Here is a 27,141-nt window from a genome sequence, read left to right on the forward strand (position 1 = left end):
TCTCAAACAGACTTTTCTTTGGACTTCACTGTTCTTACATTTAACTTCAGACATTTCAAATACTTTGAGTTCTACAGTGCACAGCAAACACTAGTTAACATAAAACACTTCTATATAACAAGCAGTACAACTCTTCACATTAATGAAACAAAATGTTATCAAGGTGGTTGTTTAAAGTAAATAAAAAACATCTATGTTACAGTACCTCTATTTAGCTTGTGGATCTGTTTGAACATCGTCTTGTACCAGTCCTTTGATCTGTCTGTATTCTGTTGGAAAAATAAATACACACATATAATAATCACAGCCATGAATGCTACCAGCCTTCCAAAGTTCTCATGAATCTTTCAGCAATACTGAAAAGGGTTTACACTCTGCTATATGGAATTAATACTTTGAAATATGAGTGATTTCACTCAGATATATAATCTCCTATGCAAGAAAGCTACAGGCTTCACTTAAGTTACTAATAACGTACAAGCTTTGCAGGGGTAGGTTGTAACCTGTGTAGAACTGTAGATTGTGTGAAAGGTTTTGCATGTTAATGTGATTTGACATCTAAAAGTAGAAACCTTACCTATTTTTAGTCATACGTACCAATTTCCTAAGTATTCAATAGACAGTTAGAAACACTTAATGTTCAAGTCACTCTAGACACTAGTTGTAAGAATAGGTTAATAATTCGTTTCATGATCATTTCCCCTGAACACCAAATGAAATTAAACATGCTGTATAAGAGAGATATCTGCCTTTAAGATGGCTAAAATGAGACAAAACTCTCACTTAGCTGCTAGCTGTGAATGAAGCAGAAGAGCAGAAAACAGTATTTTCAAATATGATGAAAAGATACATGAATTTTAATTTTTTTCCCCCGAGGCAGCTGAAACAGGTCACTGATAGCAAATGGAAGTGTTCATAATAAAACACATTGGAACTAGAATTCTATCTTCCCTCAAATCTCTGCAGTTTTTGGAGCTTTAGTGAATTCCCTGAGTCCTCAGGTAGGCAGAATCTGGCCCAGGTTTTGTGCACTGACCACATGCTCAGTGTTGTCTTACCCTCAGCGGAATGCCAATATCATCGACGGAGGTATCAGCCATGTGCTGAGGGCTCTTGACAATGCTTCTCTTCTCCTCCATTGCCCTCTTCTCACTTAGCACTGTCTCCTGAACCGGCTTGTCCCGTATGGGTGCTGAATCAACTTTATCAGAAACTAGTCTGTCTGGCACTGAATCTGGAAATGACAATGGGGTATTCTTATCTCATCCCAGCATTTCACCACATCACCATATTCCACTCTTTTAAGGCAAAAATCCTAGCAAGCAGTTGATGAGACAGACTGTGTCACTGCTAGCTGTGGTTAGCATCTGGACTGAAGGAAATCTACAAGGAAAATATTTGAAGCAGGCTAGCACCTCTCAGGTAGCTACCTTCACACATCTCATGACAGTTTCAGTGGTCACATAAGACAATGGAAAATTTTGGTTTCAAGGACTGTTTGGGGGTTGGAGTTTTGTGTCTTTTTGACTAATTAGTGACTCTCCACTCTCATTCTTCATCAAAAAGCATCAGTGATACAGTCTCCTAGACATCTTTTTCTGCTAGTGATTTCAATCTAATGGAGCAGCCTACATGGTAGTGGGGCACTACTTTTTAACAGCTTGCACTCACCTGTCAGAAAAACCCATTCCTTACAGTCAGTATATGATGCTTCCAATTCATCTCTGTGCCCTAACCAGAGTTTGTAAGCAACAAATTCCACTGTTTAACCATACATGATTCCTCTTGCACATGAGTCTGCATAAAGATTGGGGGGAAACAACTAATTGCTCCAGAATGCCTCACTTCCACCTGGAATTCCTTGACACTGCCCAACTGACACCCACACGTAGCAGCAGGAACGACCACCACCACTGGCCAAGGAACCAAGGGAGCTCAGGTTGCTCTGAAGCTCTACTGTGCTCTGGAGAGCTGCAGCACAGCAACCCTTAGGCTCTGCCGAGGACTTTTTCTATGTGGATTTTCTAAAGTGGAAATATCTGTGATTTTACAGTCTGCCTCATCAAGACTTTGCCAAGTCCTATCCCTTTTACATCACTGCATGCATTGAAAAGAGAGAGCCAGAGAGATGTTTATTCACATGCACATCACCATACTGCCCAAAGCCATTAAATGTGCAGAAATCTGAAAGGGGCAATTAGCAGAGGAAAGGCTCGTGCATAACAAAGCATTGGTCTGTTGGTACCTTGAGCAAACACAATTCTGCCCTGCTAAACTCAGTACATGAAGGATTTGCGTTTGAGTGGTTGGTTTGAAATTACCATCAAACTTTAAGTCTTCCTCCTCTTTAAGAAAAAATGAAATAACGTTCATAAATGTGCAAGATGGGGCAAAGCATCTATTAAATCCTTGGTTAGCATTTTCATCCTATTTCCCCTCCCTGTGAATGTGTGTGCACTATCTGTTGGTCCTTCCATGTCCCTGGTGTACAGGGCTCTCCATTTTGTAGGAAGTACTTGGTCCATTTCTATTACTAAACACCTTACTATGCCTCTAGGAACAGAGCACAGAAAGAGCAACTGAAACTAGACCATTCTTCCATGACCCTGAAGACCAAAAGGAAGTGGGGTTTTGGATTGTAGATGGGAATGTGGACAGGATGCAAACTTTAGGAAAGGTCACCACTTTCCTCCATTACTTATCATTGTCACTGCTGATGTTACAAGTCCTGAGCTTCTGGTCTAGAAAAGTCATTATTTTCTGCAGGCTGGAGAAGGTTACAAAGTCCTTCTCTAACAGGACTGGTAAATATATATTATTTCTCTTTGATTCCCTAGCTCCCTGCACTACAAAAGTGGTTGGCTGTTAGCCAGGTAGACCCCATCTGAAACGATGATGATAATATTCAAAATACCCAATATAGACATAAACAACAGGGTAAATGTAATCACAATTTTATTTCCCAGTGCCACAGCCATGATCTAAGGAAAATTTTTATTTTGATGATTTAGCAAAAATAAAACCCACCATCTGGCCTGTGCCAGCCATCTCCCAACCATGAATTCACATGTTAATACTATAACATGAAAGTTTGGGAGCTATCTAGCATGGCATAGCCAGGGGGGAAATCTACCAGCCAGTTAAACATATTTTGAAGGAGTCTTCAAAAATATTTCTTGGAGTGCACTTAGAACTGGCTGAAGGTGCTGGACTGACAACCCTGGAGACAGGAAAGGCCTGTCTGACAGCATGAGTTGTATTAGGGCAAGCCCTCCCTCTGCACCCTGCCAGGTAAGTCCTTCCCATGTCACAGGACTCAACCAAGAGGACCAGCTTAGCTGCTGCTCCGGTTTGGCTGCTCAGCTGATGCTGCAAACACAGACACGTGCTGCACAGGTGTCTTTGCAGAGGGAGGAACTCAAGCCCACATCTTTCACCACAGATTTCCAACAATACCCTACAACTTGGAGAATAATGGCTAAACTTCACACTGACTTATTTGCCATGCAGCTCCAATGATTTCAAAAGAGTTTATGGAAGTATATACCAGGCTTTGAGGTATTTAAAAATCAGAGGGCCAAATCTGGTGCCTAATCACCCAAATAACCAGACTGCACCAGTCAGCACACTCCATGGCACCTGAGCCATCCTTTTGCAAGACCAGAAGCCATATATGGGGTTGCACAGCAAGACAGCTTTACTGTTGTGACCAACAGGACATAAAAAGCAGGGGAGAGGTGGCAGCCAGCAGCTTTGTATGGTCATTTTGGTACACTGAGAGCAGGTACAGACCCAGCTGTGCCACAACACACTTCATTCTCCCAGACCTAGGATCACTCAGGCTGTCAGAAACTGTTCTGTGGCTATCTCTAGTTCAGAAAACAAAGGAGTTCCTGATAATGCAGGGAAACACCTTGCAAAAGGGAAAAAAACCAACAGGAAACCTCTGTCCAGACTTGCAGGCAAGCATTAAACTCACAGCTGAGTGGTGTCCAATGAGACAACACCTACGCTAAGGGAAGGAGCTGAGAGAAACCGGTGTAAGCTGTTATGCAGCCTGTCACCTCAGCAGGGTGGCAGCAGAGAGGAGGGACAGGCTGGTAGCACAGCAGAAGGAACCTGGTGGATGAAGTCCGACCACGTCAGCAGCAGCCTCACTGGCAGATGCTGTCCTCCTTGGACACACTCTGCTAGCCCCAGGCCCATGCAGCAGAGCAAGAGCACACGGTATTGGCTTCCCTGTGTTTCTATTTGTGCTATTTAAAGTGCTTAGGCACTCTCTGTGACTCTCTTCTCCCACCTTTCCATTTACCCCACCATGGCCATAACCAAAGAATAATAATATGGGTAAGCGGTGCATAGTGCACTGTTCCTAGAACACCCACTGCAGACTGAGCTACTTCTATTTGGGGAGTGAAAGATGACCAGGAAAACAACTTGCTCTTCTTTCAAGGAGAGACTCTCACACCCTTTGCAAGAGCAGAGAGCTGCCCGGGGACAGAAGGGTGGCAGCACATGAGCATACTTGCACGCTACAATTTTATCATCTATTTCTTGACATCTGGCACAAATACTTCTGCTCTTAGAGTCATGTGAATACTGATTTCTATTTCTCTTTCCTCTCCCCTCGCCCCAAGCGAGACTAACTCTAATGGCTGTGTAGAGAAACTTGAGAATATGCCCAAAGGGAGTAAACCTAAAGGCTCAAAAGGCAGCCCCAAAAGTGAGATAGAACAATCAAATGTATGTAAATGTTACGACTTAGGAGGAACAGATGAGTAATTTAGGGTTTCGGTATATTAACATGTGGCTACACAGGTAGCATTTGGAGAAAAGACTGAAATCAAACATTCAGTGACCTGGACTAAGCCAGGACAAATATTTATACTAATTCCTTTGCCGGTCCTGGGAAGTGTGTTTGCTAAAGGTACTCCTCAAGCTAACAAAGCAGCAGCTTTGCTCCAGAGGCAGCAGCTGGGGGGTAGCAGACCTTTCACATCATACCTGCCAGGCTACTAAGCCTTTTTTGCTGTTCTGTGGTAAAGGAAAAAACAAAACAAGAAATACAGAACAAATGGGTGAGACATAAACAGCAAGTGCTCTGGTGCTGCATTTCTGACAGGCAAGAAATACACTGTAGACAGAACGGCAGCAGCTGCTGGAGAGAATCTGTTTTCAAATACCCTGCCAAAGTGACGGCCCACAGTCCCTTCTCCACGCAGCAGCCTTGTGGAATAATATAAATCTCATGATGCAGTGACCAATACATTTGCAAAGAGCATTTTGTTAATATTTTTTTTTCTCTTAACATCAGAGAATGAAAAAAGTTGGACAGGAGACAATTTGAAAGACTCACAGAGTCAAACAACTTGACAACTAACTCTGTTACCACTAGCATGAAGTACATTTTGAGACAATAATGCTGTAGCATTTTGGAGGGATATAGGAAAGGATCAAGTCGTTGGTGCTTGCTGAGTCTCATCACATACTAGCCAGCCACAGATTCAGTGATTTGTGCATAGACACAGCTTGGTTAAGGCTTTTATTCTCAGAATGGTCCCCTTGGTTTGGGGCCTTTCATTACTGAGCAGCCAGACTGGGACATTTGTGGTATCTTCCAGTGTGTTTGAGCACCCTAGAGCCGATGCTCATAGCTGCTTTCTAAAGGGATGTCCAAATGACTTGCCCACGTCATGGCTGGGAATAAACCATGAATTCTTAGCTCTCTGTTCTCTGCTCTTTCTATGCCTTAGCAATTAATCCTTTCATTTAAAGCATGAAAGCCATTTGAAAAGAATAAACTATTTTACTGACACACAAAATACAAACACTCTTGAAAGCTCATATTGTTAATAGAAAGATTTCAAAACTTTAATATATTAATCACACCTGTTATATATTCATAACAAACCATGCCATGCAATGCCTGCCCAGGAAATAACTGCGCTTTGGGATGTCATGGGACACTTACCAAGCAAGTCTGCAGTAGGTAACAATCTTCCAGGTATATACTGTTTGCTAGCAGAACCCATCTGCACTAGATACTTGTACTAAGTGGATCATCTCTGCCAGGGAGACTGATATTTCTCCTCACTAAGTGCAGCTCCCTCACCAATACCTATTAACTTTATTCTTTAACCCCAGCACTTCACTGATGGCAAGCTGCTCGTGTGCATTATGCTCACATGATAGCTGCCAACATACGAAACAAGCCCCTGCGTACAATAGCTAAAAGGAAGGGTTAGCAATCTGAACCTGAAAAGTAGATGGTGAACCATCTGCTGCAGCATTCTTCTAAGCGGGCGATCAGGAGTAGGCTGCTGTATTATGAGAAAGGAGAAAAGATGCAAGTGAGGATGGTCTCAGCTTCAGCCACCACCTTCACTGAGGAGAATTGTGTTCAATCACTAAGGTCTCCTGACAAAAACATGTGGTTTAAAGAGTCGATGCTTGAGAGCTCTTTCCTATCTCTTCTTTGACAGGGGAGAGAATATCACAGATGAATAGACTTTTCGTGAAAAAAATGTACTTTTTACATGAAGAGGAGGTTTCCTTTTCACTTACGTCTCTGAGTAGAAAAGAGAGCAGCTGATGGACAGAAGTGGAAGGAGCAGAAATCCACTATTTCACTCTCCTGCCTGACCAGAGCCAGCTTGCAGCCCCAGGCACACACCAGCTAACTGAGGCTTTCACCCTTGATCTCGTGTTCTGGGACTGTAAGCAAAGGCCAACAACTTGTAGGCTTCTCAGAGAAAGGGTCAAGCAGAGGAATAGAACTGCTGGCAACAGTGAAGGAGTGATTACAGATGTCTTCAGAGTTCCCAGAGGAGGGAGCACTGGAGGAGACTAAGACCTGAAACCAGTAACAAAAGGGGAAGAGGAAACAAGTATTTGAGTACATGCTTAGCGCAAAACAAAGGTGTAAAAAAGAAAATTAATCAAGACACCAACAGATATGATGGGAAGAAATTCTTACCTTGGTGGTAGGAATGAACAAGAGGATCTGAAATTACTTTTTTATAAGCATAAATCTTATTCAGTTGGTATTACCGAAATCCAGTAGAAAAAAATTGAGATCTCTCATCAGGACTTACTGAGTAAGATCAAGCAGACAAAAAAAAGGATATAGTGTAGTTTCTGTGCTTCAAATCCATTACTTGTTTCTAAGTCTCTGACAGCTCCAAATCAAAGCGTCTTACACGCTTACAGTCAATGAACTAGCAGATAAAGCATAAAATAGGACAGTAGGTGATATCTGCTACAACAGTCACTCCAGAGAATAAGATAACCAGCTCCTTAAAAAGCAATCAATAATCCACTGAGGAAGGAGAAAGCCACATTACCAATCTGGAAGACTAACTAAACCACTAAAGATCTCAGACTGCCAGCATTAAAATTTGAAATTTCTAATTCAGAGGGTATTTCATAGCACCCAAGAGGAATTGACATTAAACCTCATCTTGACATGAAGGAATTGATTTCAGCACAAAACATAATTAACCATTCAGGGGAAGGTGGATCATAGCCTAGTAACAATTTGTTATAGGCCACGAGACCAAACCAGTTTTGAACAGATAAGGTCCATAAAGATGAAACAAATATGAATCACGTCAGCCAGGACGGAAATGTAATAGATAACTAAGATCTGAGAACCATTTAAAAACACTAAGTTAGGAAAAAAAATCTTAATGCTATGGTGGGATAAAGCCTAGACAGGAATGGAAGCAAAGGAACTCTAAGAAACCCTCAACACATAAAAAGGTAGGAAACTAAGAAAATTTATACCTATGAGTAGGTAACATATGCTGGGAAGTGAAAGAAAATGACAACGGAAGCAAAAGAATTAACAGAAAGTCTCAGAGATTCAAAAATAGGTTTTGAGGTACCTGAGGAATAAACAGAAACCTAGCAATGATCTTGTTCTTTTATGAAATATACACACTGGAACTGTTAATAAGAGGGCAGAAAAGATGACACATCTGATTACAATTTCCATTCTGCATTTGGGGGGGGGGGGGAAGTCTGATGTCCTACCACCTGATGGAGAAATACTTTCCACTTCAACAGTAACTAAGGACGATGCTGAATGGCAACAACTGAGGTCAGATGCTTAAAAATTAGCATGTTCATGTAAATTGTACTGAAGAGCAGTTTTCTGCTCTAAAGAGAGCAGTTACGGAGAAAGCAGCTCATTGGACCATTAACATTCATCCTCAGTATGTCTTGGAATACAAAGGAAACTCCACAGGACAAGGAATAAAGCAAATGTTGTGACAACCTTCAAAAAGCATCAGTGTGATGGCTGGGACATCTGTCAAGTTGACAATAATGCCAGAAAAAAAAAAACACTGTAATGACTTATATGGGATTTTACTAATAAATAGTATGACACATGCAATGTCAGTCAATACAGATTCATGTCTAACATGCCTTGTCAAACCAGTTCAGTACGATTCTTGCAAATTACAAGTTTGACTAAAGACTGAAAAACACGCATTAGAATGAGATACTTCACAGACTTGATTAAGCTGCTTATCAGGCCATGATCTATATCACAGTCAACAAAAATGTGATGAGAGAAGGCTCTTCAATCTATCAGGATACAGTATCATGAGTGCTAATGGTCAGAGGCAAGACATTCAGACAAGACAAATTGTTAACTGTGAAGGTAATTAATACACAGAACAATTTGACATCAGTTGTCTCAGAGCCTCTGTGTGTGTATCATCATATTATATAGATTTGTCTCTTGTGCTCTTAAAATCTACAGAGACAAAATATCCTTGTGTAGTACACACTGAAATGCTCCAGGTTTAATGTGAAAACCAACCAAAAGAGTATCCCACCTCAAGAAAGTCAACAAAAGGCTTTGAGATAAAGAAAGGCTGCCTCAAACAGTATTTTCTCCTCTTGAAGTAGCCGAGGAATCCAGATACCCTCATTCAGAAGCACACAAGCAAAGCTGCTTCAGATGCTGGCAAAAAGGAAGAGATAACCCACTCATTACCCCTATAATCAGCTGCGCTACAGTGAGGACACTACCTTCAGGATCAAAGACTGAAGTCTGTTTTAAAAATGCACTGAAAAAAAATACATGAGGGCCTGGAAAGGAGCACACCAGTGCACACCTGTAATTAGAGTAACTACAATATGAGGAGTGCAGGCCTTGCCCATATTTTCTGATTATTTTTTTTAATTTGCAAAATGTAAGACACAGCATTGTAGATTAGAATCTGCTTGTCCTGGAGTTTCTTAAGTCCACTGGAAACCAAGGCAAACTGGACTGCATCTGCGTGGCCCTTTATAAGCTACAGTCTTTAGTGATGCACAATGAGCTGGGAGGCTGGGGTAATGCCAGCCATCAGGAGAACTAAAAAAGAGAAGCAAAGTTTCCCTCTAATGCCAGATGAAAAGAGATGCAACTGTCCATTCAGAGGGAGCTGCTGTGAGGCAGAGAAAGGCATAGATTAGTAAACATGGGAGTGCTCAAACAAGGTTGTTTTGTTCATATGCAAACCCAGAGCTCAAGGACTACTGCAGTATGAGTCTGAGTTAATCCAGTTATGGATAGAGGAACAAATTGCCAACTCCAAACTTATGGGCAAACAGATTATTTACTATTGGGTACATTCTGCTGGGAATCCAGAGGTCAAATCTCTCCTGTAGTAACTGAAAATATGGCTGCTTTCATGCTGCAGTAGCTGAGAAGTAACATATCCCCTTTTCCAGTGAGGGAGAACCCACCTCAAGCTACCTTGCGTCTATTGACAGATAGATGCGAACATACACCCTTTTCCACTATGACAGGACACCTGATGGGGGATAAGCTGTTACCCTGCGATACCTTACTCATATGTCCATAGCCCAGTTATAAGCCTCTCCCTCAACCTCAGAGTGGCTTCTGATCCACAGGTTTTAATTAGAAAAAGTAAGCATTGTCCCACGCCTCTAACCTCTTACTTGCCTGTTGTATGCTTCTGTCACTACAACTTTCTGGAGGCAGCTTTGTTAGCTCTCAGTAGTCTGGACTTAATTGCCCATGACACACATTCTCCAGTTCCTTGTAAGCATAACAGGTTGCTCAGTTTGAGCCACAAATACCTACATGCAAGTCTCCTTACCTCGATTGTGCTGCAAGAGGACAATAGTGGGATTGACGATTGTGGTAGAAGGATAGGCAGAGGAAGACTTGTTGATTGAAGTGAAGGAGGTTGGATAGTCCGTGCCAGTGCCAGGCTGGGGCACTTCATTTAGCACAGGACCTGGGTCCTGAAAAGGAGAGCAACACATCATTAGCGGCATGCAGAAGGCTGCTACACTGGGAAAATCTGGGGAAAAAAAAACCCCAACATTTTAAGCTGAATGAGAAGCATAATCATAGCAAATTTTAGTAAACAAGGCATAAGCATGAGTGTTACCCTGCTCCTTGTACGTACCCTGCTTGTTGTTAATGCAATTAGTTTGCTAAGGCAGTACTATAATTATTTGGTGTTGGGTTTCACAACTCCAACCCCAAAAGGAGGCACTAAATTCATCTGGCAGACTCTCTGGAGCAAACACAGGGTGCCAGAAATGAGCAAATCAGGTTGGGGTGGAAGACACAGACATCTTTCCTCTGGTACATACACACACATTTGTTTTAAAATTATTCCTTTCATAGCAAGAAGTCAGACGTGCAAAACTCATGCAATTCTGGAGTGAAACATTATTACTGCAGCTGGTCTCATAAGAAAGGTCCGAGGAATAAGGTTAGCACCATCACTCAGGAGACAGTGTGACACCTACCTGGTTAAAATAATGAAATAGAAAAAAAAACCAAAACTGATAGCGGGTAAAAGGTAGGACTCTAGCAAGGAAGATACTCAATGTGGCTTTGCAGCTGGAGCACAGATAGCAAGCTGCTCTTGTTCTCCTAAAGCATCCAGCTGCATTATTTGCTTGTTTCAAACCCACCTTTGGTATCACCACAGCTCCGGTTGTTTTGTAGAAATACAGGCTGTGTCAGCAGAGAGACTTTAAAAACTAGTTAATCTTTGAAAAATCTCAGTCCAGGCATACCAGGCTTTTGCTGGTACTAAGGGAAAAAGATAAAGCAGGGACAATGACTAAGGCTGTGTGTGCCAGTTTAGGCTGAGATTTTTCAAAGCTTCTTAAGGAATTTGGACACACAATTACCATTAATGTGGAATGAGCATCCAAAGAGAGTATGGAACAGCGTACCAGATTTCTGCACTCCTGCTACTCCACTGTCAGACTGAAACGCTGCAGGCTGCTGATCTGTAAAATGGAGCTGAGCATTCAGGGGGATTTTCATCACTATTAAAAAAACCCTGAACATGCACTTCTATGCAATATTCTTATTGCTCCACAAGAATCCCTACTGCTGGCTTTTCTGGCCAAGTACAACTCAGTGCCCTTCATACCCACCAGCATCAGGGGAAAGAACTTACAGTATCAGACAGGGCGCTGAACAGGGGCCAGAGTGAGGCCTGGCACCAGAGCTCAGAGATAAATCATAGTGAGAATTGGCCACCAACAGAACAAGCACCTACAGTCTCTCCAACCTAGAGCAGAAATAGGGAAGAACAATCCTGTTCTGCTGGATGGAGGTGATCTTGCTCCAAGCAGCATCTGATTAGGCCATAGACATTTCATGAGGACAGAAGGGAATCAATGGTCCTCAGAAACAGATGTCCCTAAGAGAGAGACCCAGCCCCACTTTGCTGGCTGTGATAATATTCCAAACAATGCAATTTGGGCAAAGGAGTGGGAGTCAGGGAGAAGTATGAGAAAGTTGGGTTTGAGCTTCAGTTTGATAACTAAAATATAAAGAACCCTCAAAGGAGAGGGATGTCAGACCAGGGTAGGCTCAGCAGCCCCAGCTAAGTCCCCAAAGTGGGTGAAGACCATTTACATCATTGTGGAAAACAGCACCATGACTACATGCCTGAAGTGAACATGCCCAAAAATGTTTCAAAACTCTCATCTCATGAAAAATCAGGTACAGCATAATTTCCACTACTCATCTATGATTTGGATGCCTGCTGAATTTTTCTGGAGCCTGCAGATAGGCTCCATTAAAAAACAAAACCCCCAAACTTTCATTACTCTCTGCAGTAAAAAAACCACTGATTTCAAGAGAAGCAGAAAGGCCAATGCTGAGAACTTTTGAAAATATCACCCTTGGTTGTTTTTTTCTTTTTTCCCTGCCATATGCCTGTTTGCTAGATCCCTATAGAGTCAGAAGGCAGAGAAAGCAAAATCATGAGAGGAGGGGGTTTTTGCTGAACTTCCCTTCTTGTCCTTAGAAGCAACCATATGAAAAAAAAACAAAAAAACTAAACAGTGGCTGTAAGACTTCCAGTACAAGTAGGGTCAGGCACTTCTTGCCTCCTCTGCAACTTTAACTGAGAGCTACTTTTCCTCCTTGTCCCTGGGGACTTTTTAAAAACAGGTGATAAGCATAAAGAAAAACAAAACCTACTCCAAGAAGAACACAGTAAATTCCAAGTTAAAACTGTTGCAGATTGAATTCTTTAAAATTTTCAAAGACAAGCAATTCCAAACTGAAGAGACACTCTCCCCCTAATCCATCCCATAGCACCTACACACTTGGAAGACTCTCAGCTCAGTAACTGATATTATTGCTTGTAGGTCATTGGATACTGGCAGCAATCTTACACTGATTTCAGCAGGGATTTGTGTGGAGACCATACGGTCTTGTGGCTCCAAGTGGAACAGAAAGCCAGCCCTAACCTTTAACTGAGCTGCTGTTGCTGCTTTAAATGTTATTCAAACACACATTAAGGATGCTATTAAAAGAGCCTGAAGAGATCAGTTAGTTGCAGCTATTCTGTTTATACAGAATTCGTTATTCTGAGCAAATCCTGTGAAGACTCTTAAGGTGTGCAATCACCTAGCAGAATGGGCACAAAGGGAGACAGTCAAATGTCAATAGAAAGTTCAAAGCTGCACAAGGCAGGCAACATGCATGCACTAGCACAGGACGTAAACAAGGTTTCAGTTGTCATGCTGCTGGCAGGGAGTGAGTCATCACTCCTCTCTCAAGTTTAGCATTGCAAGGAGAAAGTAATTTTAATCTGGGAATACAAATTTAGGAAAAGGGCGAAGAGGGTACTTGGCAAGCTTACTGTATGTGAGATGACTCCAGTGATTTCAGGCTTCAAGCCCCTGCGCAAAGCCCCCGTGACTGGAGGGACAAGTGAAGGTGGTGATGAGAAGAATGGCAGTTTCGGGTAAACTGAGGCTAATGTGCCAGATGCGGAGGGTGCTTGGTTATGGTGGGAACCCCTCTGGAGATGTGGGGGAATGAAATCGTCTAGAGTCGGAAAAGTCAAGGGTGAGCCAGGAGAACCAGTCTCAGGGAATACGGAGCCTTGCCCAAAAGGAACCAGAGGTGGTGGTGGAGTGCTGGAGCTGCCTTCTTGCTGTCTGTCTGGATTAACCTGGAGGAGTGGGACTACTATAACCCCAGGCTGAGCTGTGGTGGTGGCAGTGGCATCCTGTAGGAAACAAGGTGTTGTTATGCAACGGGGGAGATTGGTACTTGAGTCTAACGCAGCCATATAGTGTCATGCAAGGATGCACCCAAAATGATACGAAGCCCCAGCAGATTTTCTTTCCTTAGGGAGACTACTTCAGTCTTGTAGCCCTGGCCTCTATGAACACGCATGGTTTTTCACAAAAATCTTCCTTCCCCTCACCACTGCAGTTCCGTGCAGTGAGGCTAAATCAAACCACAGAACAGCTCTGCATTCACCATCACTTGAGAAGCACTAACCATCACATTACAGAGTTTGCTGCTTTTACACCTCCCTAAAATAGAAAGATCCTTGCCAGCCCAACCCCCTACAAACACCATACACACACAAACACACAGATCAACGTCGGGGAGGCGCGCATAGGGTGTTAAGTATTATCAAGTAGAAGACCATGAGGCTCTGGTGGCACAACAAATGCTCAGAAATTAGGTAGGAGGGGAATAAAGCATTAAGGGAACATTGTAATGAATTAAAGAACCATCCGCACAGCTGAAAGAAAACAAGGTTATGGAGAAAACATGTACCATGCTGCGTCCCATTGCCTTGTACGGTGGCTGTCGCTGCTGAGTAAGGTAAGGCTCTTTTCTCATCCTGTCCTCTGTGGCAGCTGTGCTCTGGGGCTCTAGCACTCTGTCCCTCACAGCTTGCGGAGGTGACGACTGAGTCCAGGAGGGTTGGCCCGCACCATAACTAACTGCGTCTTTACTGAGGACAATGTAAAAGTATGGCCTGGGAGGAACAGGAGGAGGAGGAGGAGGAGCAGCAGGAAGAGACTTTCCAGTATCTGTTACAGAGGAAACAATGTTGGTGGCTGGTGCCTGAGTGAGCTCAGCGCCCAAACTGGTGCTGGCTGCTGGGTCGTGTGTGGTGCCAGTGGAATTTTCAGACGTGGCTGAGCAAGTGCTGTTAGATAAACAAGCTACATATAGTTTGGTGACCTTTTTATCCGCCTTCGTCTCATGACTGGAATTCATTCCAGCCTTACTACTGGGATCTGCCCCGTCAGGGTTGCGTTGTATGGATGATGCATCTGACAAGGAGCAACTTTCCAAGAGTGGCTGCCCAGCATGCACCTCATCTTTGGGGCCTGAAGAGGGAGAATGCCCTGCTGGCAAGCCTTGCTTCCCATTGGGGATGGCCCCATAGCGGGTAGGTGATGAGAAATAACACCGTGCACTGGCATTTAGTGATGCACGCTGCGTATAAGGCTTGGGTGCATTCAGGTACACGCAGTCCATGATCGGCACTGGCAACAGGTTGGTCACTTTAGTGCCAGTGCGAGGACGCCATGCAAAGCTTTCCTCTTTGGGAAGAGGAGGACGGGGAGGAGCAAGGGCCTGCCCAGGCAGAGTCAAGAAGGAAAAGAAGGAGAGAGGAAGCAGCACCAAATGAAAGGAAAAAGGAAGGAAAAAATGAATAAATTCAAAGAACGAATTCAGTCATTAGACTTGGGTTAAGCAGGTTTTAATACAGCAAGAACAAAAAGCAAATACAGTATCTGGAAGGCCAGTGCAGAAGTCACTCACATACATCATCTCATACATTCTCTCTTAGCACTGCTCACTGCAGCATGCAAACTTTACCCAGCTCTCAAGTCCCTGCCTACACATCCCTCTCTCTAGACTAAATAAATCTCAGTGCTGTATTGTTTCAAGAGGCCTGCACAGCAACACCCACCATGCCCCTGGGAAAGCCTGAGTCAAGATTTAACATCCTAGCTAACTAAACCCAGGCTCATGCCTGTGTAACTAAATACTTCCCAGCACTGGGGACATTTGAATCTCAATGCCAAATTCAGAGCTCTAGGCCATCTCTGCACATTAAGAGCACTGCTGAAAAATGAATGTTGTGAAGTTTCACCAGTGCTAATGAAAGCAGACATCATGTGAATACTACAGCCTGCCACAGCTGGCTAAGTAAAAAGTCAGCATTTCCTCCTTCTAAAAGCTAGCTCTTGAATTCTCTTCAGGATTTTTCAGTCCTAAAAACGCTTTCAGGAAGATGAGAACAATTAAAGTTTCTTGAGGAACTGAGTTCGTAAGAATTTGTCTCCAGAATCAAGATCACCAACAGAGAAATCCTGCTTCTAGTAAATAATAAAAAAATGCCTTACTGTTTTTGGTACTTTGCAACATATAGGTTGCTAACTGCACAACTGCCTGCTGACTGCAACTCCAATTACAGTGAATTTATTCTGAAAGCCAAACTGTTTTGAAGTAAAATAACTTAACAATAGAGAGGTTTTGTTTTATTTACTGCTTTGTTACCAGTAGTTGAAAACTATAAACCACTGAAAGGGAGAGAATTAAAACACCCACCTAGTGAACAGTAGCTCCCTGCATTCTTGCAAATTAACCCTCTGGAGAGTATGAAAGGAGGTTTTACACACACCCTGTTATCATAACCTTATGGGCAAAGGCTGACTAAACCAGTGCTAAAATGGTCAAAACCAGAGAACGAAGATGCCTTAACAGCTTGCAACATTCAACTCTGAAAAAAATACCTTCTTTAAAATTCATCCACATATGACAGGTTGTGGCCAACATCCATTCTTGTTACATGGATGTAGACCTAGAATAGCTTCATAAAATTACAGCTGCTGTCCTGAAATCTACTGTCCTCATGCTGCCCCTCTTTCCACCCCTTCCCTGATGTGTAAGGTTGTGGAGAAGTGGGTTGGTAAGTGGCTCCTTCTGAAGGGCTTGTGGTTCTGGAACAGGCTCGTTCCTTTTGATTCATTAAGGACAGTAGTTTCAGTCTGGAGACTTCAGAGAGCCACAATATTTTGCTAGGTTAGATGAAGCCTCACTTTGCCACTATGTAGTATTATCAGGAAATACTAATTTACCACCTGCAATTGCTGTTTTCCATTTTCTTCCATTTTAGCTTAGTTTGGACAGCAGTCCTTACTGAATTCTATAAGAAGTGCTATGTGCATTAGCGCTCTCTCTGTTCCTCAACAAGATCAATAGCGGACTACAGGACAGCTGTAAGTATCAGGCAGTAAATGGATCTCTCCTTTAGGGTGCCACTCCTTCCCATGCCTTCATTTGAGTTGCGCCTTCTTCCACTTTCACTTACAATTTCAGGAACAGTGTCTGTTCTGTGGCATTGCTATAGGTCCCTGACGATGGGAGCAGTCACCCTGATAGCAGACAAGGCTTTAAAGGGACTCTGTCTCACAGAGGAAAGTGGTTTCTAATGAAGGGTTTCCTTATCAGCTTTCAGACTGCTTCTATGCAGACTGACCACCCAAAAGAAAAAGGATGAAGTTACACGTCTCTTAACAATTGACTTCCAACAATTTACCTTCAGGTACAAATAACCTTTCCCTTGTTGGCTTGTATCAGTTAAAGCGTTAAAACTGAAAGGCATTTCCCCAATATCTTGTTCTTAATGTTGAGTGTAACTCTGCTTTCAGCCTGCAGCAACCTCTAGGAAACAGACCAACGTAAAAGACAAAACAGTAGTAGATGACTATGTCACCTTTTTTCTTGCAAACAAATAGCATTGTCCTCCTCCTTCATCCACCAAGGAAACACTGTGGCATGCTTGAACACACGAGCTCCACAGCACTCTGCTGACATCAATGTTGCCCCCATTTTAAAGGTAGGAAAAGCTGAGGCACAGCAACTTACCCAAGTCTGCGGCAAAGTTTGGAGTTCAACCCAGGACTCTTGACCATGAATCCAGTGCTTGAACCCAGAAGATCACCCTCAGGGTCACAGAAGAAAGGCTTACCTGTGGCTTGCTGTCTGAGGAAAGGTTCGGACGCACACTCCTATAACCCTTGGCAGCCAGAGAAGATGGTTGGGCATCCCCATTGGCATCAGTGTTAGCTGACGACCTCCAATCATCTACAAGGGGAAGGAAAACTCAGATCACAGAGGATTCCCTCCAGCTACAGGACAGGCAAAAGGAAGGGACTTTTTCTTCCTTTTTTTTTTTTTTTTTTCTTTCTTTCTTTTTTTTCCAGGCAACAAGAAATACTTCCAAGAAAGCAACAGAAGCAACAACATAAGCAGCCAATGTTTGTACCTGTTTCTGGGTTTTCTGGCTCCAGACCTAAGCATTTCACAGAAAGGAGGAACAGAAGAGGTGGAGGATAGGCAGAGAGGAAAAGAAAGGGGAAAAAAATAAACTGTTACATTTACAGAAAACATGTACCAATTGAAGTTAAGAGTTGAGCTACTTCATTTCACACATAAAATGCTTTCTGACAGGGCTGCCTAATTACCATAGAGACCAGCCCTAAACATGATGCCCTCCTTGTTTCTGACCTTTGTAAACACAAGGCAATTCATTCAGAGCACTGAAGAAACAATTGTTCATTGACATTCTTATTTCAGAGGCAAAAAGGCAGCCCAGCTAGCTACTTTCTAAAGCTGCAGCTTGATGTCCAGACACCACAAATCACTGGAAACTTACGGACCCCATATTCAGCCATGATGCAGGCTATGAAGACATGTCTATCCTTATCAACATCACTATGTATGATTAACTGAGATAAAGGACTACCAACAAACAGATCAGGTTTTGCAGAGCAAGCGCGTGTGCACGAAGGGAATTATAAAATATGATGTTACTTTACAACCCAGTCCCTGCAGCTAGGTGCATTGGTCTCATCACCTACTTACCCACCTCCCACTGGGCTCCTCCCCACCCCTCTACCCGTAAGTTACATGCAAAAAGCTCTTCCGGCTCCAAAGTACATTTCATAAAGCGATTGAGAGAATAACCAAAGGAAGTATTAATGAGCTGATTTCCATAGTAATGGGCTCATTGCCATTCAAGCTGCTGGAAATTTATGAAGCCATCAACAGAAGGGAGAGAGGCAATGGTGGGGGTAGGAGTGAAGAAACAGAGAATGGCAAGCATGAAAAGAGGGTAGGTCACAGGTGGAGCAGAATGGGAGGAGAAGACAGAGCAGAAAGCAGCACATTGGGGCTGGAATTAATGGAATTGCCCTTTGTCCAACAATACAGTCAGAAATGATGTATGCTTTGCTTTCAAGAGCAAGTGTGACCCCCCCTTCCCCCTTAACGGCATCTTGCCTTTGGGAGTTCATCCTCTCTGCCAGACCCACGACTCTAGCCAAGTTTGCTATGCTTTGCCTGTCTCCTACAATTAAGTAATTACGTGTCTGCTATTGAAAGATGGTAGAGCTCTGTGGCAACACTGTCTGGGACGCTATCCCTGCTCCCTCGACAACACAAGTGAATGCTATGGTGGCAGTAGCACCACTCAGTCTTTCTGTTCCACCTCACGCCTGCAATAAAAGGAGTTGACATGGGCCTGCCAGTGAAAAAAAAAATTAAAAAAAAATTTTAAAAAATTGACAGGTTTTGGTGCTCCTGACAGCAAAAGGGATCTGTAAACAAACTTAAGCCAATGAGTAAGTGGTCATGAAACCTGCACTAGGAGAGAACAGGAGTCAGTCTCCTTCCACTGATCTGGTTCTTGCAAGAGGTTTCCAACTATGCTACAGGATTTAGGGCTTTAAATCATAGCTAAAAAAAAAGTCATCCCAAGACCCTGGACTGACTTCTCTTGAGGTTATTGTGAGTAACATATTCCAGTTAACATTCCACCCACTTACTTTCAGGTTGCTCACCATCCTGAGGACATGGCAAAGTGATATTCTGATTCTCTTCATAAGCTGGAGATGCCCGGAGGGTCACAGCTCCTTTTCCGCTGCAGACTTTAGTGGGATCCGTTTCTACAGGAAATGCACATGCACAGAGGAGACACATGAAAACAGATGATACAAAGCTACTAGGAGCCATCAGAGCTCTATGGAGTAATTTTAGCATGGCTGCCTCCAGGTGAATCAATCTAGTAATGTTTATGCAGATGAAGATTAGCTCTGGATTTAAAGCATTGAGAAATCAAAGCAGTTTCATATTCAGGTAACTGATGAATGTAGAAGTAAGTTCTGAGTCAGTGTAACAGAGCTAAGAAAGGAGGAAAACAGGATGAGTGTTTGAATCAAATTTCACAGGTCCTTGTGCTTTATGTGGAGATATTGTACTAGCAAGGACATTCTACTATTACACCTTCTGTGGCTCTTCGAGGGATGTCCCAGTGGAATAAAGCAACACAATTTGTGTGCTGAAGCCTTAAAAATGTCTTTTGTGCAGGACTGAAAGAAAAAAAAAAAGTCTTCTGATTACTGGAGGATAAAATCTTGTAACTATGCTAAATATGATCTAAAGGCAGGGCACTGCAAGCCACCTCCTTGCCATCTCCCCCCATTTTGTGGCTGTGTTTCACCTTTCCCAAAAACTAGAAGGAGATTTAACATATACCTGTTCAGATCACTCTGAGCCAGACACTAGATCATGCCAGTGTCGCTGCTGAGGCCCGATTCAGCACAGCTTCTGTGCAGGCTTACTTTTGTGCATTTCAGTCCATAGATTTGGTTTTTTTCCTCCTGTCATCCTATTAAGTAATAACAAACCAGTACTTTAAGGCTATCTTCCTACCCTTAAAATCCTTCCGGACAGTTGTTTCCTCTAAGATACCTATAGAAACAATAAGCCTAAAGAGTCTCTTGCTTATCTAAGCTACTTCCACAGGAAAACACATCACCTCCCTTTCTCATGCACTATTACTGACCCTGCAGCTGCCATCAGACTTCAGTTTGACCTACCTAATCAGAGATGTTAGTCCTACCATGACACCGCACAGGGAGCCTGAAGAGGTACTGAGCACGTGCTGCATTACACAAATGACAACACGATGATTTTTGTTTTTATGGGGTGAGGATCGTGCTATCTCTGAACAGAGAAGGATGCAGCTCCTCTCTAGAACTGTTATTATAATGCAAGTTATGCCTTCAGACTGGACAGAGGGGGCAAAGGCTGCTGCTTATTGCCCAGACAACAACCCGTGTTTGTGCAGATCAATATTCCCTGGCTGACTTCAGTAAGGTAATGCCCCATTAAATCCACACCAGTACAGTGCCTACAGACCACGACAATGCCTCAGCTAGGGTTGCAAAACACACAAACCACAGCCAAGGTGGCCGCGATATAGGGAAACATCAAAAGTGGTAGATGGACAACAGCAGTAAGGGGAAAGACTCAATGAATGTGAAACACCTGGCTCACATTGAAAGACCTCTCTGCTGGAATCACCACAGTTCAAGCTTTTATGTGGGCTTCCAATGCTTTAGGGATTTCACAAAAAGCATAGCTTCAGATCCACATTTAGGACTGGAGAAAGGATGGAATAAGTAAGGAATCAGAGGATACTTTCCTACAGTCCAGCCTTTAGTTAATTTAGGCAGCATTGAGGCAGCCTTTGTGTGAGGAAAGACTATCCACACAGACATATCAAATGCTGCTCTAATCCTTAAATATACCACATTTGCATTCACACCACACAACTGATCATGCCTTAAGGTCACCCACATGCCTGGTGAAATAGAAGGTGATTTTTCTGCCTGATTTTTGCATGATACAGATAGGGTCAGTCTATTTTACAAGTCCTCCCTTTGCCGAGGAGTCCAGTTCTGGCTATCATTCCCATCCACCCAGCACAACACGCAGCCTGAGGACTCTGTAGACCCACTTTCAAACCAGAGGACAAAAGTTTAAGCTCTGGGACTCCAGTTTCAAGACTGCTGTAATTCTGAGGCATGGACACACTGTTGGGAGTTACCAGGCTCGATTTAGACATCTGCAAAGAGTGCAGAGCAGCTCTTCTCCTATGCTCCTCCACCTAGATTCCCTTCACAGGCACTGGAGAGAAATGGAAACAGAGTTCAACGTGCCATAAAAGTCTCCATCATATTGGAGGAGAATCAAATTTGGGAAACAAAGCACTTTTTTTTATTTTCATACAACATATTAAACCTGTACACTAAATCAGAAGAATAAGAATCAGATAAAAAAAGTTCTGAACTCAAAAAAATTACAGTGTTTTGAAAAGGTCTGAAAATAAAATATTGTCAGACTATTTCAATGTGAGAGAGGAAGACAAGTACCTAAAATGTTGAATTCCCTCACAATTTAGGTGAAATGACAGAAAACAAAAATCTGAATCTCTCAGTACAGAAATCCAGCAGATGGTAATAAACATGACATTAGCACTGTACTAGTCCAACAGAAGACATGTGTGACAGATTAGGAGAGAGAAGAAGTATCAACTAGACTAGTCTGAGTGTCCAAATCCAGCAAAGTGCAAAAATAATCTTGTACTTTTAGTGGGAAAACATGTGCTTGGGTAGGTGGTGACAGACAGCCTAACATCCTTATTTATCCATATAAAGATTCTGTAAAGTCAGTGCATGTACAGAAAAACAAAACCATCCCACCAATGCTGAACTATGCTTGAACCTGTAAAATACCATCTCTGACATCCATTTACTTTCATAAATACTAAAGATACGTGGGAAACATTCTTTGGTTCATCAGGAGTTTGGTTCAAAATGAGGCTGTAATAACAATATTATTCATAATCAAGCATTAGTAGAAGAGCTTACAATGATCCCAGACTCAAGTAGACAAAATTATGTCTGCAGAGGAGCACCATAATTGAGAACAGTGCATTGTGCCATCAAGAGCTAACTTTATTACCTACTGATGAAATCTACAGCTCTGGAAACAGTGAGAAGAGGATGAAGCTGAAAACTAGCCAAAGCGCGTGGGTGAAGCAGGGAAAGGCAGGGCGAGGGGAGAGAGAGAATGATGGCCAACTAATGCATGGCGGGGGAAGGAAGGAAGAAGATACCTGTAGGCAGCACTAGGTGAGGAGAACTTTTCACTTTCTTCACAGGGATTATTTTAACGGCAGAAATAGAGCGTGTACATAAAGGGACGTCAACAGCTGCAAACACAAAAGTGTAAATGGCACATCCAAAAAGGGAAGAACAGAGTTTGGGAAGCATGCCACAAAATTTTCTAATGTACTTGGAGACACAATAGCCGGAAATTTCAAATACAAAAGCAGTCCAGAGAGCAGCGATGCAACCGTTAAAAATATCCCTTCGTTCGCCCTAACTCAGGACGTGTCTGATTTATGCAGCATACAGAACTGCTTACTGAATTGACTAACTGCTGACTGCCACTATGCTGCAGGCAAAAAAGGATCTGGAAGCATTAGTTTTTAGAAGCCATAAAAAAATTTTAGTGTAATCATTTAGCTGAGATAGACCACATGCAAAAATAAAAATGTTAAGTTAACATTAATATGGCTCCATTAAAACAAAATAAAGTGGGAAAAAAGGGATTGAAAGGTTGAGAGAGGAACATTAAGCCAGCCACATTACATGAATTCTGGATTTTATGGCACATATTTTACAAGTTCAGCAACAGAAGGAAACGAAACATGAAATAATCTTGAAAATCGTCTCACGCCAAAGGGTAGCATCAAAATACCTATTTCAGAAAAAAATCCATCCATTTAAACAGTAAATTGAAGAGATTTCTACTGGACTCCATCAGCTAGCACACTAATTATACTAGATGTAGTAACATAGGGGAAAACCGTAGGTAGCACTGTGCAAAATTCTAGCAATTGTTACAAAACTGTCCAAACCAGCTGGTACTTCCTCTGTCTGACTCTGTATTGCAGCTAATGTGAAACACTTTTTTTAAAAAAAAAAAAAAAAAAAAAGGGGGGGTGGTGGTAAAAAAGGCAAAGGCAAAACTACTCAGAGGTGAAGCTCAACAGTATCTGCCAAGATAAACATCTTGTAAATCATGGCTCCACCAGAATACCTTGAGTTGTGCTCTTGATTTCTGCAGAGCCAGGATTTTCTCCTTTAAAACCTATTAGCTTTCTGCATGTATTAACTGGAAAATACTAGGTGCCTCCTCACATTCCATGCCATCTCTCTCAGGCCTGCAAAATCAGGAATAAGAGGAACCATATTTCTAATAGTTTACACACCAATACTGAGCACTGGGCCAGCTTGAGGGAAGCACTGACATCGGGGTGGTGTGTACACCCCCTCTTGTGGCAGATCTTTCTGGTCCCTGGCAAAACTGGAAAGCACAGATTTCACCAACCTAGAAAAGGGCTCTCAAGCAAAAGGATGGTGGAAGAGCTTGATAGAATTTTTTCAAAGCTCATAAAATCATTAGTTTTTAATTTGATGTGATTGTTTTAAGTTTGTGGTTTGTTTTGGTTTTTTTGTTTGTTTGTTTTTTAATAAAAGAGGAACCCAAATCAAACCCTGTTCTCCATGCTTCTCCCTGAGCACTGGAGACCCTGTGAATACAACAGATCCCAAATCCAAATAGCCTGAGGCTTAGGAAAGAACCCTAATTCTGTTCTGCTCTGTAACTGACTGAATTCATCCATCTACAATGCAGTCAAAATACTAACCACTATAAAAAGGCATCAAAGGAAAAGAAAGGAAATGAAACCAGCAGAAAACCAACTCATACAACCACATACTTTCACCCTGCCAAAACACACACCATCACTATACAAAATTGAGTTCTATAAAGCACACTGCAAATGTGCTGATGTTAACACGGGGACTGGTTTGTTTAGAGAAGTTTGGGGTTTAAATCGTTGTTGCTAGTGACAGATTTTTTTTTTTATTTTTTTTTTTAATTACTTCAATGGTTAGTTCCTGCCCTTTAATCCTGAGCTCAAACCTTCACCTCCCACTGAAGTTAACGGCATTCAGACATAGGCACCCACAAACCCATGCTGTCTAAACACAATAAGATATTGATTCACAGGTGCTTACAAGTAGTGCACAGCTTTCCTCAAAACAGCACTAAAAATATACAAAGAGGCAAATCCAGCCTGCCACCTTTAAGAGACAAAGAACACTTGTTGAGCTAAGAAATGCTGCTGCTGCTGGCATGGTGCAGCACAAGGCTTTTCTTGTATCAGTCGCCAAGCAAACTAAATTTGGAAATGCCTGCTGTAGTGAATGTCTGGGGAAATCAACCACATCACGCAGCTGACATGCAGGGGGAGCTGAAGAGATGTTTCTGAAGCTCATAACCCACCTTTTTCTTGTCCACTGCTGCTCAGCCCGTTGACAACAGTTTTTGTAGCATCAATTTTTTCGTGTTCTGTAAGACAAATGAAGCAGCGGATTACTTCTGGGTTAAAACCTCTGCAACTGAATTTAACCTCTGACTATGAGGGGATGCCATGGGTCAGCACTATTTGATTCATGAGCTAGGAAGTATTCCTACTGCCTCAGGAGATGTTGCTTGGAGACACAAATTTCCCTTGGGTGACACCCCTGTTTCTCACTTCCCTCTGCCTACCTGGATCACAGCATTTTTTAAACAGGCACTATCTCTGTATATGCATATGGCATCCAGCTCAGTGATGAGATTTTCAAGAGAGATTTTTCAAGTCTGCAATGTCCTCAGCTGACATAAATAAAACCGGCTCTTGTGAATTCAGAGAAGCACAGAAGATAGTGCTAGAAAGGACCTCCAAGGGTCATCTAAAGCCATATTCCTTCCTGACCTATGGCAGAAATAAATCTGCCTCTGTCACTGCTGACAAGTGTTTGCCTAACGAGTTCTTAAAAACTTCCAGCAACACCCTAAAGCAACCTGTTCCAGTGCTTCACAACCTGGAAGCTTATCAATGCTTAAGCCAAATTCCCAGCTCATGTTTTTCAGACCCTGATTAGTCTCCTAGCCTTCCTTTGGACTCTCTCCAAATGGTTCACATTTTTCTCAAAATGTGGTGCTAAAAACTGGACATGATAGTCTAGCTGAGACTTGATAAAGTGCTAAAATCAAGTTGGAATATTATTCCACAGGTCCTACATATGGCACTTAGGTATGGCATCTGCTTTGTTTTTCAGTCTGATTTAGCCTGCTACCCAGCCAAGCCAAGAAGCTTTCCTCTTCCCAACCAGACCACATTTCCTGGTCCCTCATTTTTCTTTGTGCAGCTGATTTTTTTCCTAACTAGATGTCAAATTTGCATTCACCCCTATTAAAACATATAAAAATTCTTTTAGATAATTTTTTCAGGTAATCAATAATTTTGAATTCTTGTATTCCAAAGTGAAAGAAGCTAAACTGACCTACTCCAGCTTAAGATGTTTCTATTCGTTTTTTGAGCATTATGGGCCAAGTTGAAAGAACAAACACGAAGCCAGGACACTTTTTCCTAAGAAGCCGTGCTGCTGTGTCTCAATAGTCAGATACCCTGAGCTTTCAAGGGCTTTGACTCTTTCTGGGAGGCAGAAGAGTCAAAAAAAAGAAAGAGTAATTGCATCAGAAACAGACAGGAATATTTGTAGTAATAAAAAGGAATGCCAACACAGACTTACCAGAGCTCATTGTGGTGGAGGGACTTGCCTCTTTCACTTCTGGATTTTGTTTATGCCTGTTTAAAGTGAAAGGCAGAATGGTTACGTTACATTTCATGTTTGCCCAGACAACACTGGACATGATGCTGAACATTCATTACACAAGTCAAGGTAATAGTCACAGTTTCTTCAAAAAATTTAGTTTCAAAACCCAAATGGATTTATGTCAACCACCAGTTACGTTTTTTGCTGATAATTATCAGAAATCAAAGAGCATTTCCACCCAATATAGGTACTACTTTCAGACTTCAAGACTAATCCTCAACATTAAATTGCAAGATACTGATTAAAGCCTAAGAGTCTATATATGGCAAAGTGCAAATCTGGCTAGCTTCTAATATATAAAATGTGCATCACCATTAAGAAAAAAAAAAGAAATCTCAGGGAAACTAAAAGCTTTAAGCTAAAACTCTCAACTTAGACCATTGCCAGATTTCAAGGCAATCTGTTGCTCAGATCAAAGCCAGTCTGGTCTCTCCTTTGAAAGATGTTACAATACAGAAGAGATATACTTGTCAAAACGCACATTAACTTCTGCACCAATCATTTGCTGCAGTGCCACTGGTATTTTCAGGATCAGACTCCAGTAAGTGAAACTTTAAAATTAGAGGCTTTAATCCTCCTGGGACCAAAGGCAGTGAAATTACCAACCCATGAGAAAAACTACCAGATGGGGACCAGAGGAGAAAAAAGTCAATTTTCATGGTCATGACAGTCTAGGGAGGACAACTGTGGGGCCTATTCGTACCCAGTGCCCAATCCTGTGGGGATTTGGTATCTGCAGCAAACGAACATGTTTCAATGTCACACCACAGATGTTTGTTTGAATAGTCAAAGAGATGCATTGCTATGTAACAAGTCCATGTTTGCCAAGATCTCTCAACCCTAAAGGTCCTAGGTTGAATTACAAACCCTTTAATTTTGTGTTCCAACCTTACCACCACCACCAAAAGTTAGTGCTAAAGAGACCAAGATCAAGTGTAACTCCAGCCAATTAATGGCTTCCATGACATGAATAGTAGTAGGTATCTGAAGCTGTGAAATCATGCATAAACAAAGACCCTAATCTGTGAAGTATAGGGAAAAATTGCTCAGAGAAACAAGAAACTAAACAAGAGAGTTGGAGATACTTGTTTTCCTGTTACATGAACTGGAGGCAGCAGTGGGACATTGTAACAGGTGGAAATTGCCTTCAGGGAATTGAATTTGCTCTCTTGCCTCAGGTGTCCCCATTCTTAACTAGCATTTGTTTCATACCAGCCTGGATAT

The 27,141-nt window shown here is 42.3% G+C and overlaps 1 protein-coding gene across 1 annotated transcript in view; it reads right to left on the minus strand.

Annotated features, from left to right (window-relative positions):
• The window catches only part of SORBS1 (sorbin and SH3 domain containing 1), an 80,961-nt gene that overhangs the window by 46,146 nt on the left and 7,674 nt on the right, over positions 1-27,141 (minus strand). The window contains exons 2-10 of the mRNA XM_041127405.1: positions 25,834-25,889; positions 24,539-24,604; positions 19,162-19,281; positions 17,601-17,627; positions 17,304-17,419; positions 10,122-10,269; positions 5,005-5,034; positions 1,059-1,234; positions 206-269 (exon numbers count right to left, since the gene is read on the minus strand). Of these exons, the coding sequence (XP_040983339.1) occupies positions 206-269; positions 1,059-1,234; positions 5,005-5,034; positions 10,122-10,269; positions 17,304-17,419; positions 17,601-17,627; positions 19,162-19,281; positions 24,539-24,604; positions 25,834-25,889 (803 nt within the window). The remainder of the gene's footprint in view (positions 1-205; positions 270-1,058; positions 1,235-5,004; positions 5,035-10,121; positions 10,270-17,303; positions 17,420-17,600; positions 17,628-19,161; positions 19,282-24,538; positions 24,605-25,833; positions 25,890-27,141) is intronic.

Source organism: Aquila chrysaetos, chromosome 11 (assembly GCF_900496995.4).
Source record: "Aquila chrysaetos chrysaetos chromosome 11, bAquChr1.4, whole genome shotgun sequence".
NCBI classification, from domain to species: Eukaryota; Metazoa; Chordata; class Aves; order Accipitriformes; family Accipitridae; genus Aquila; species Aquila chrysaetos.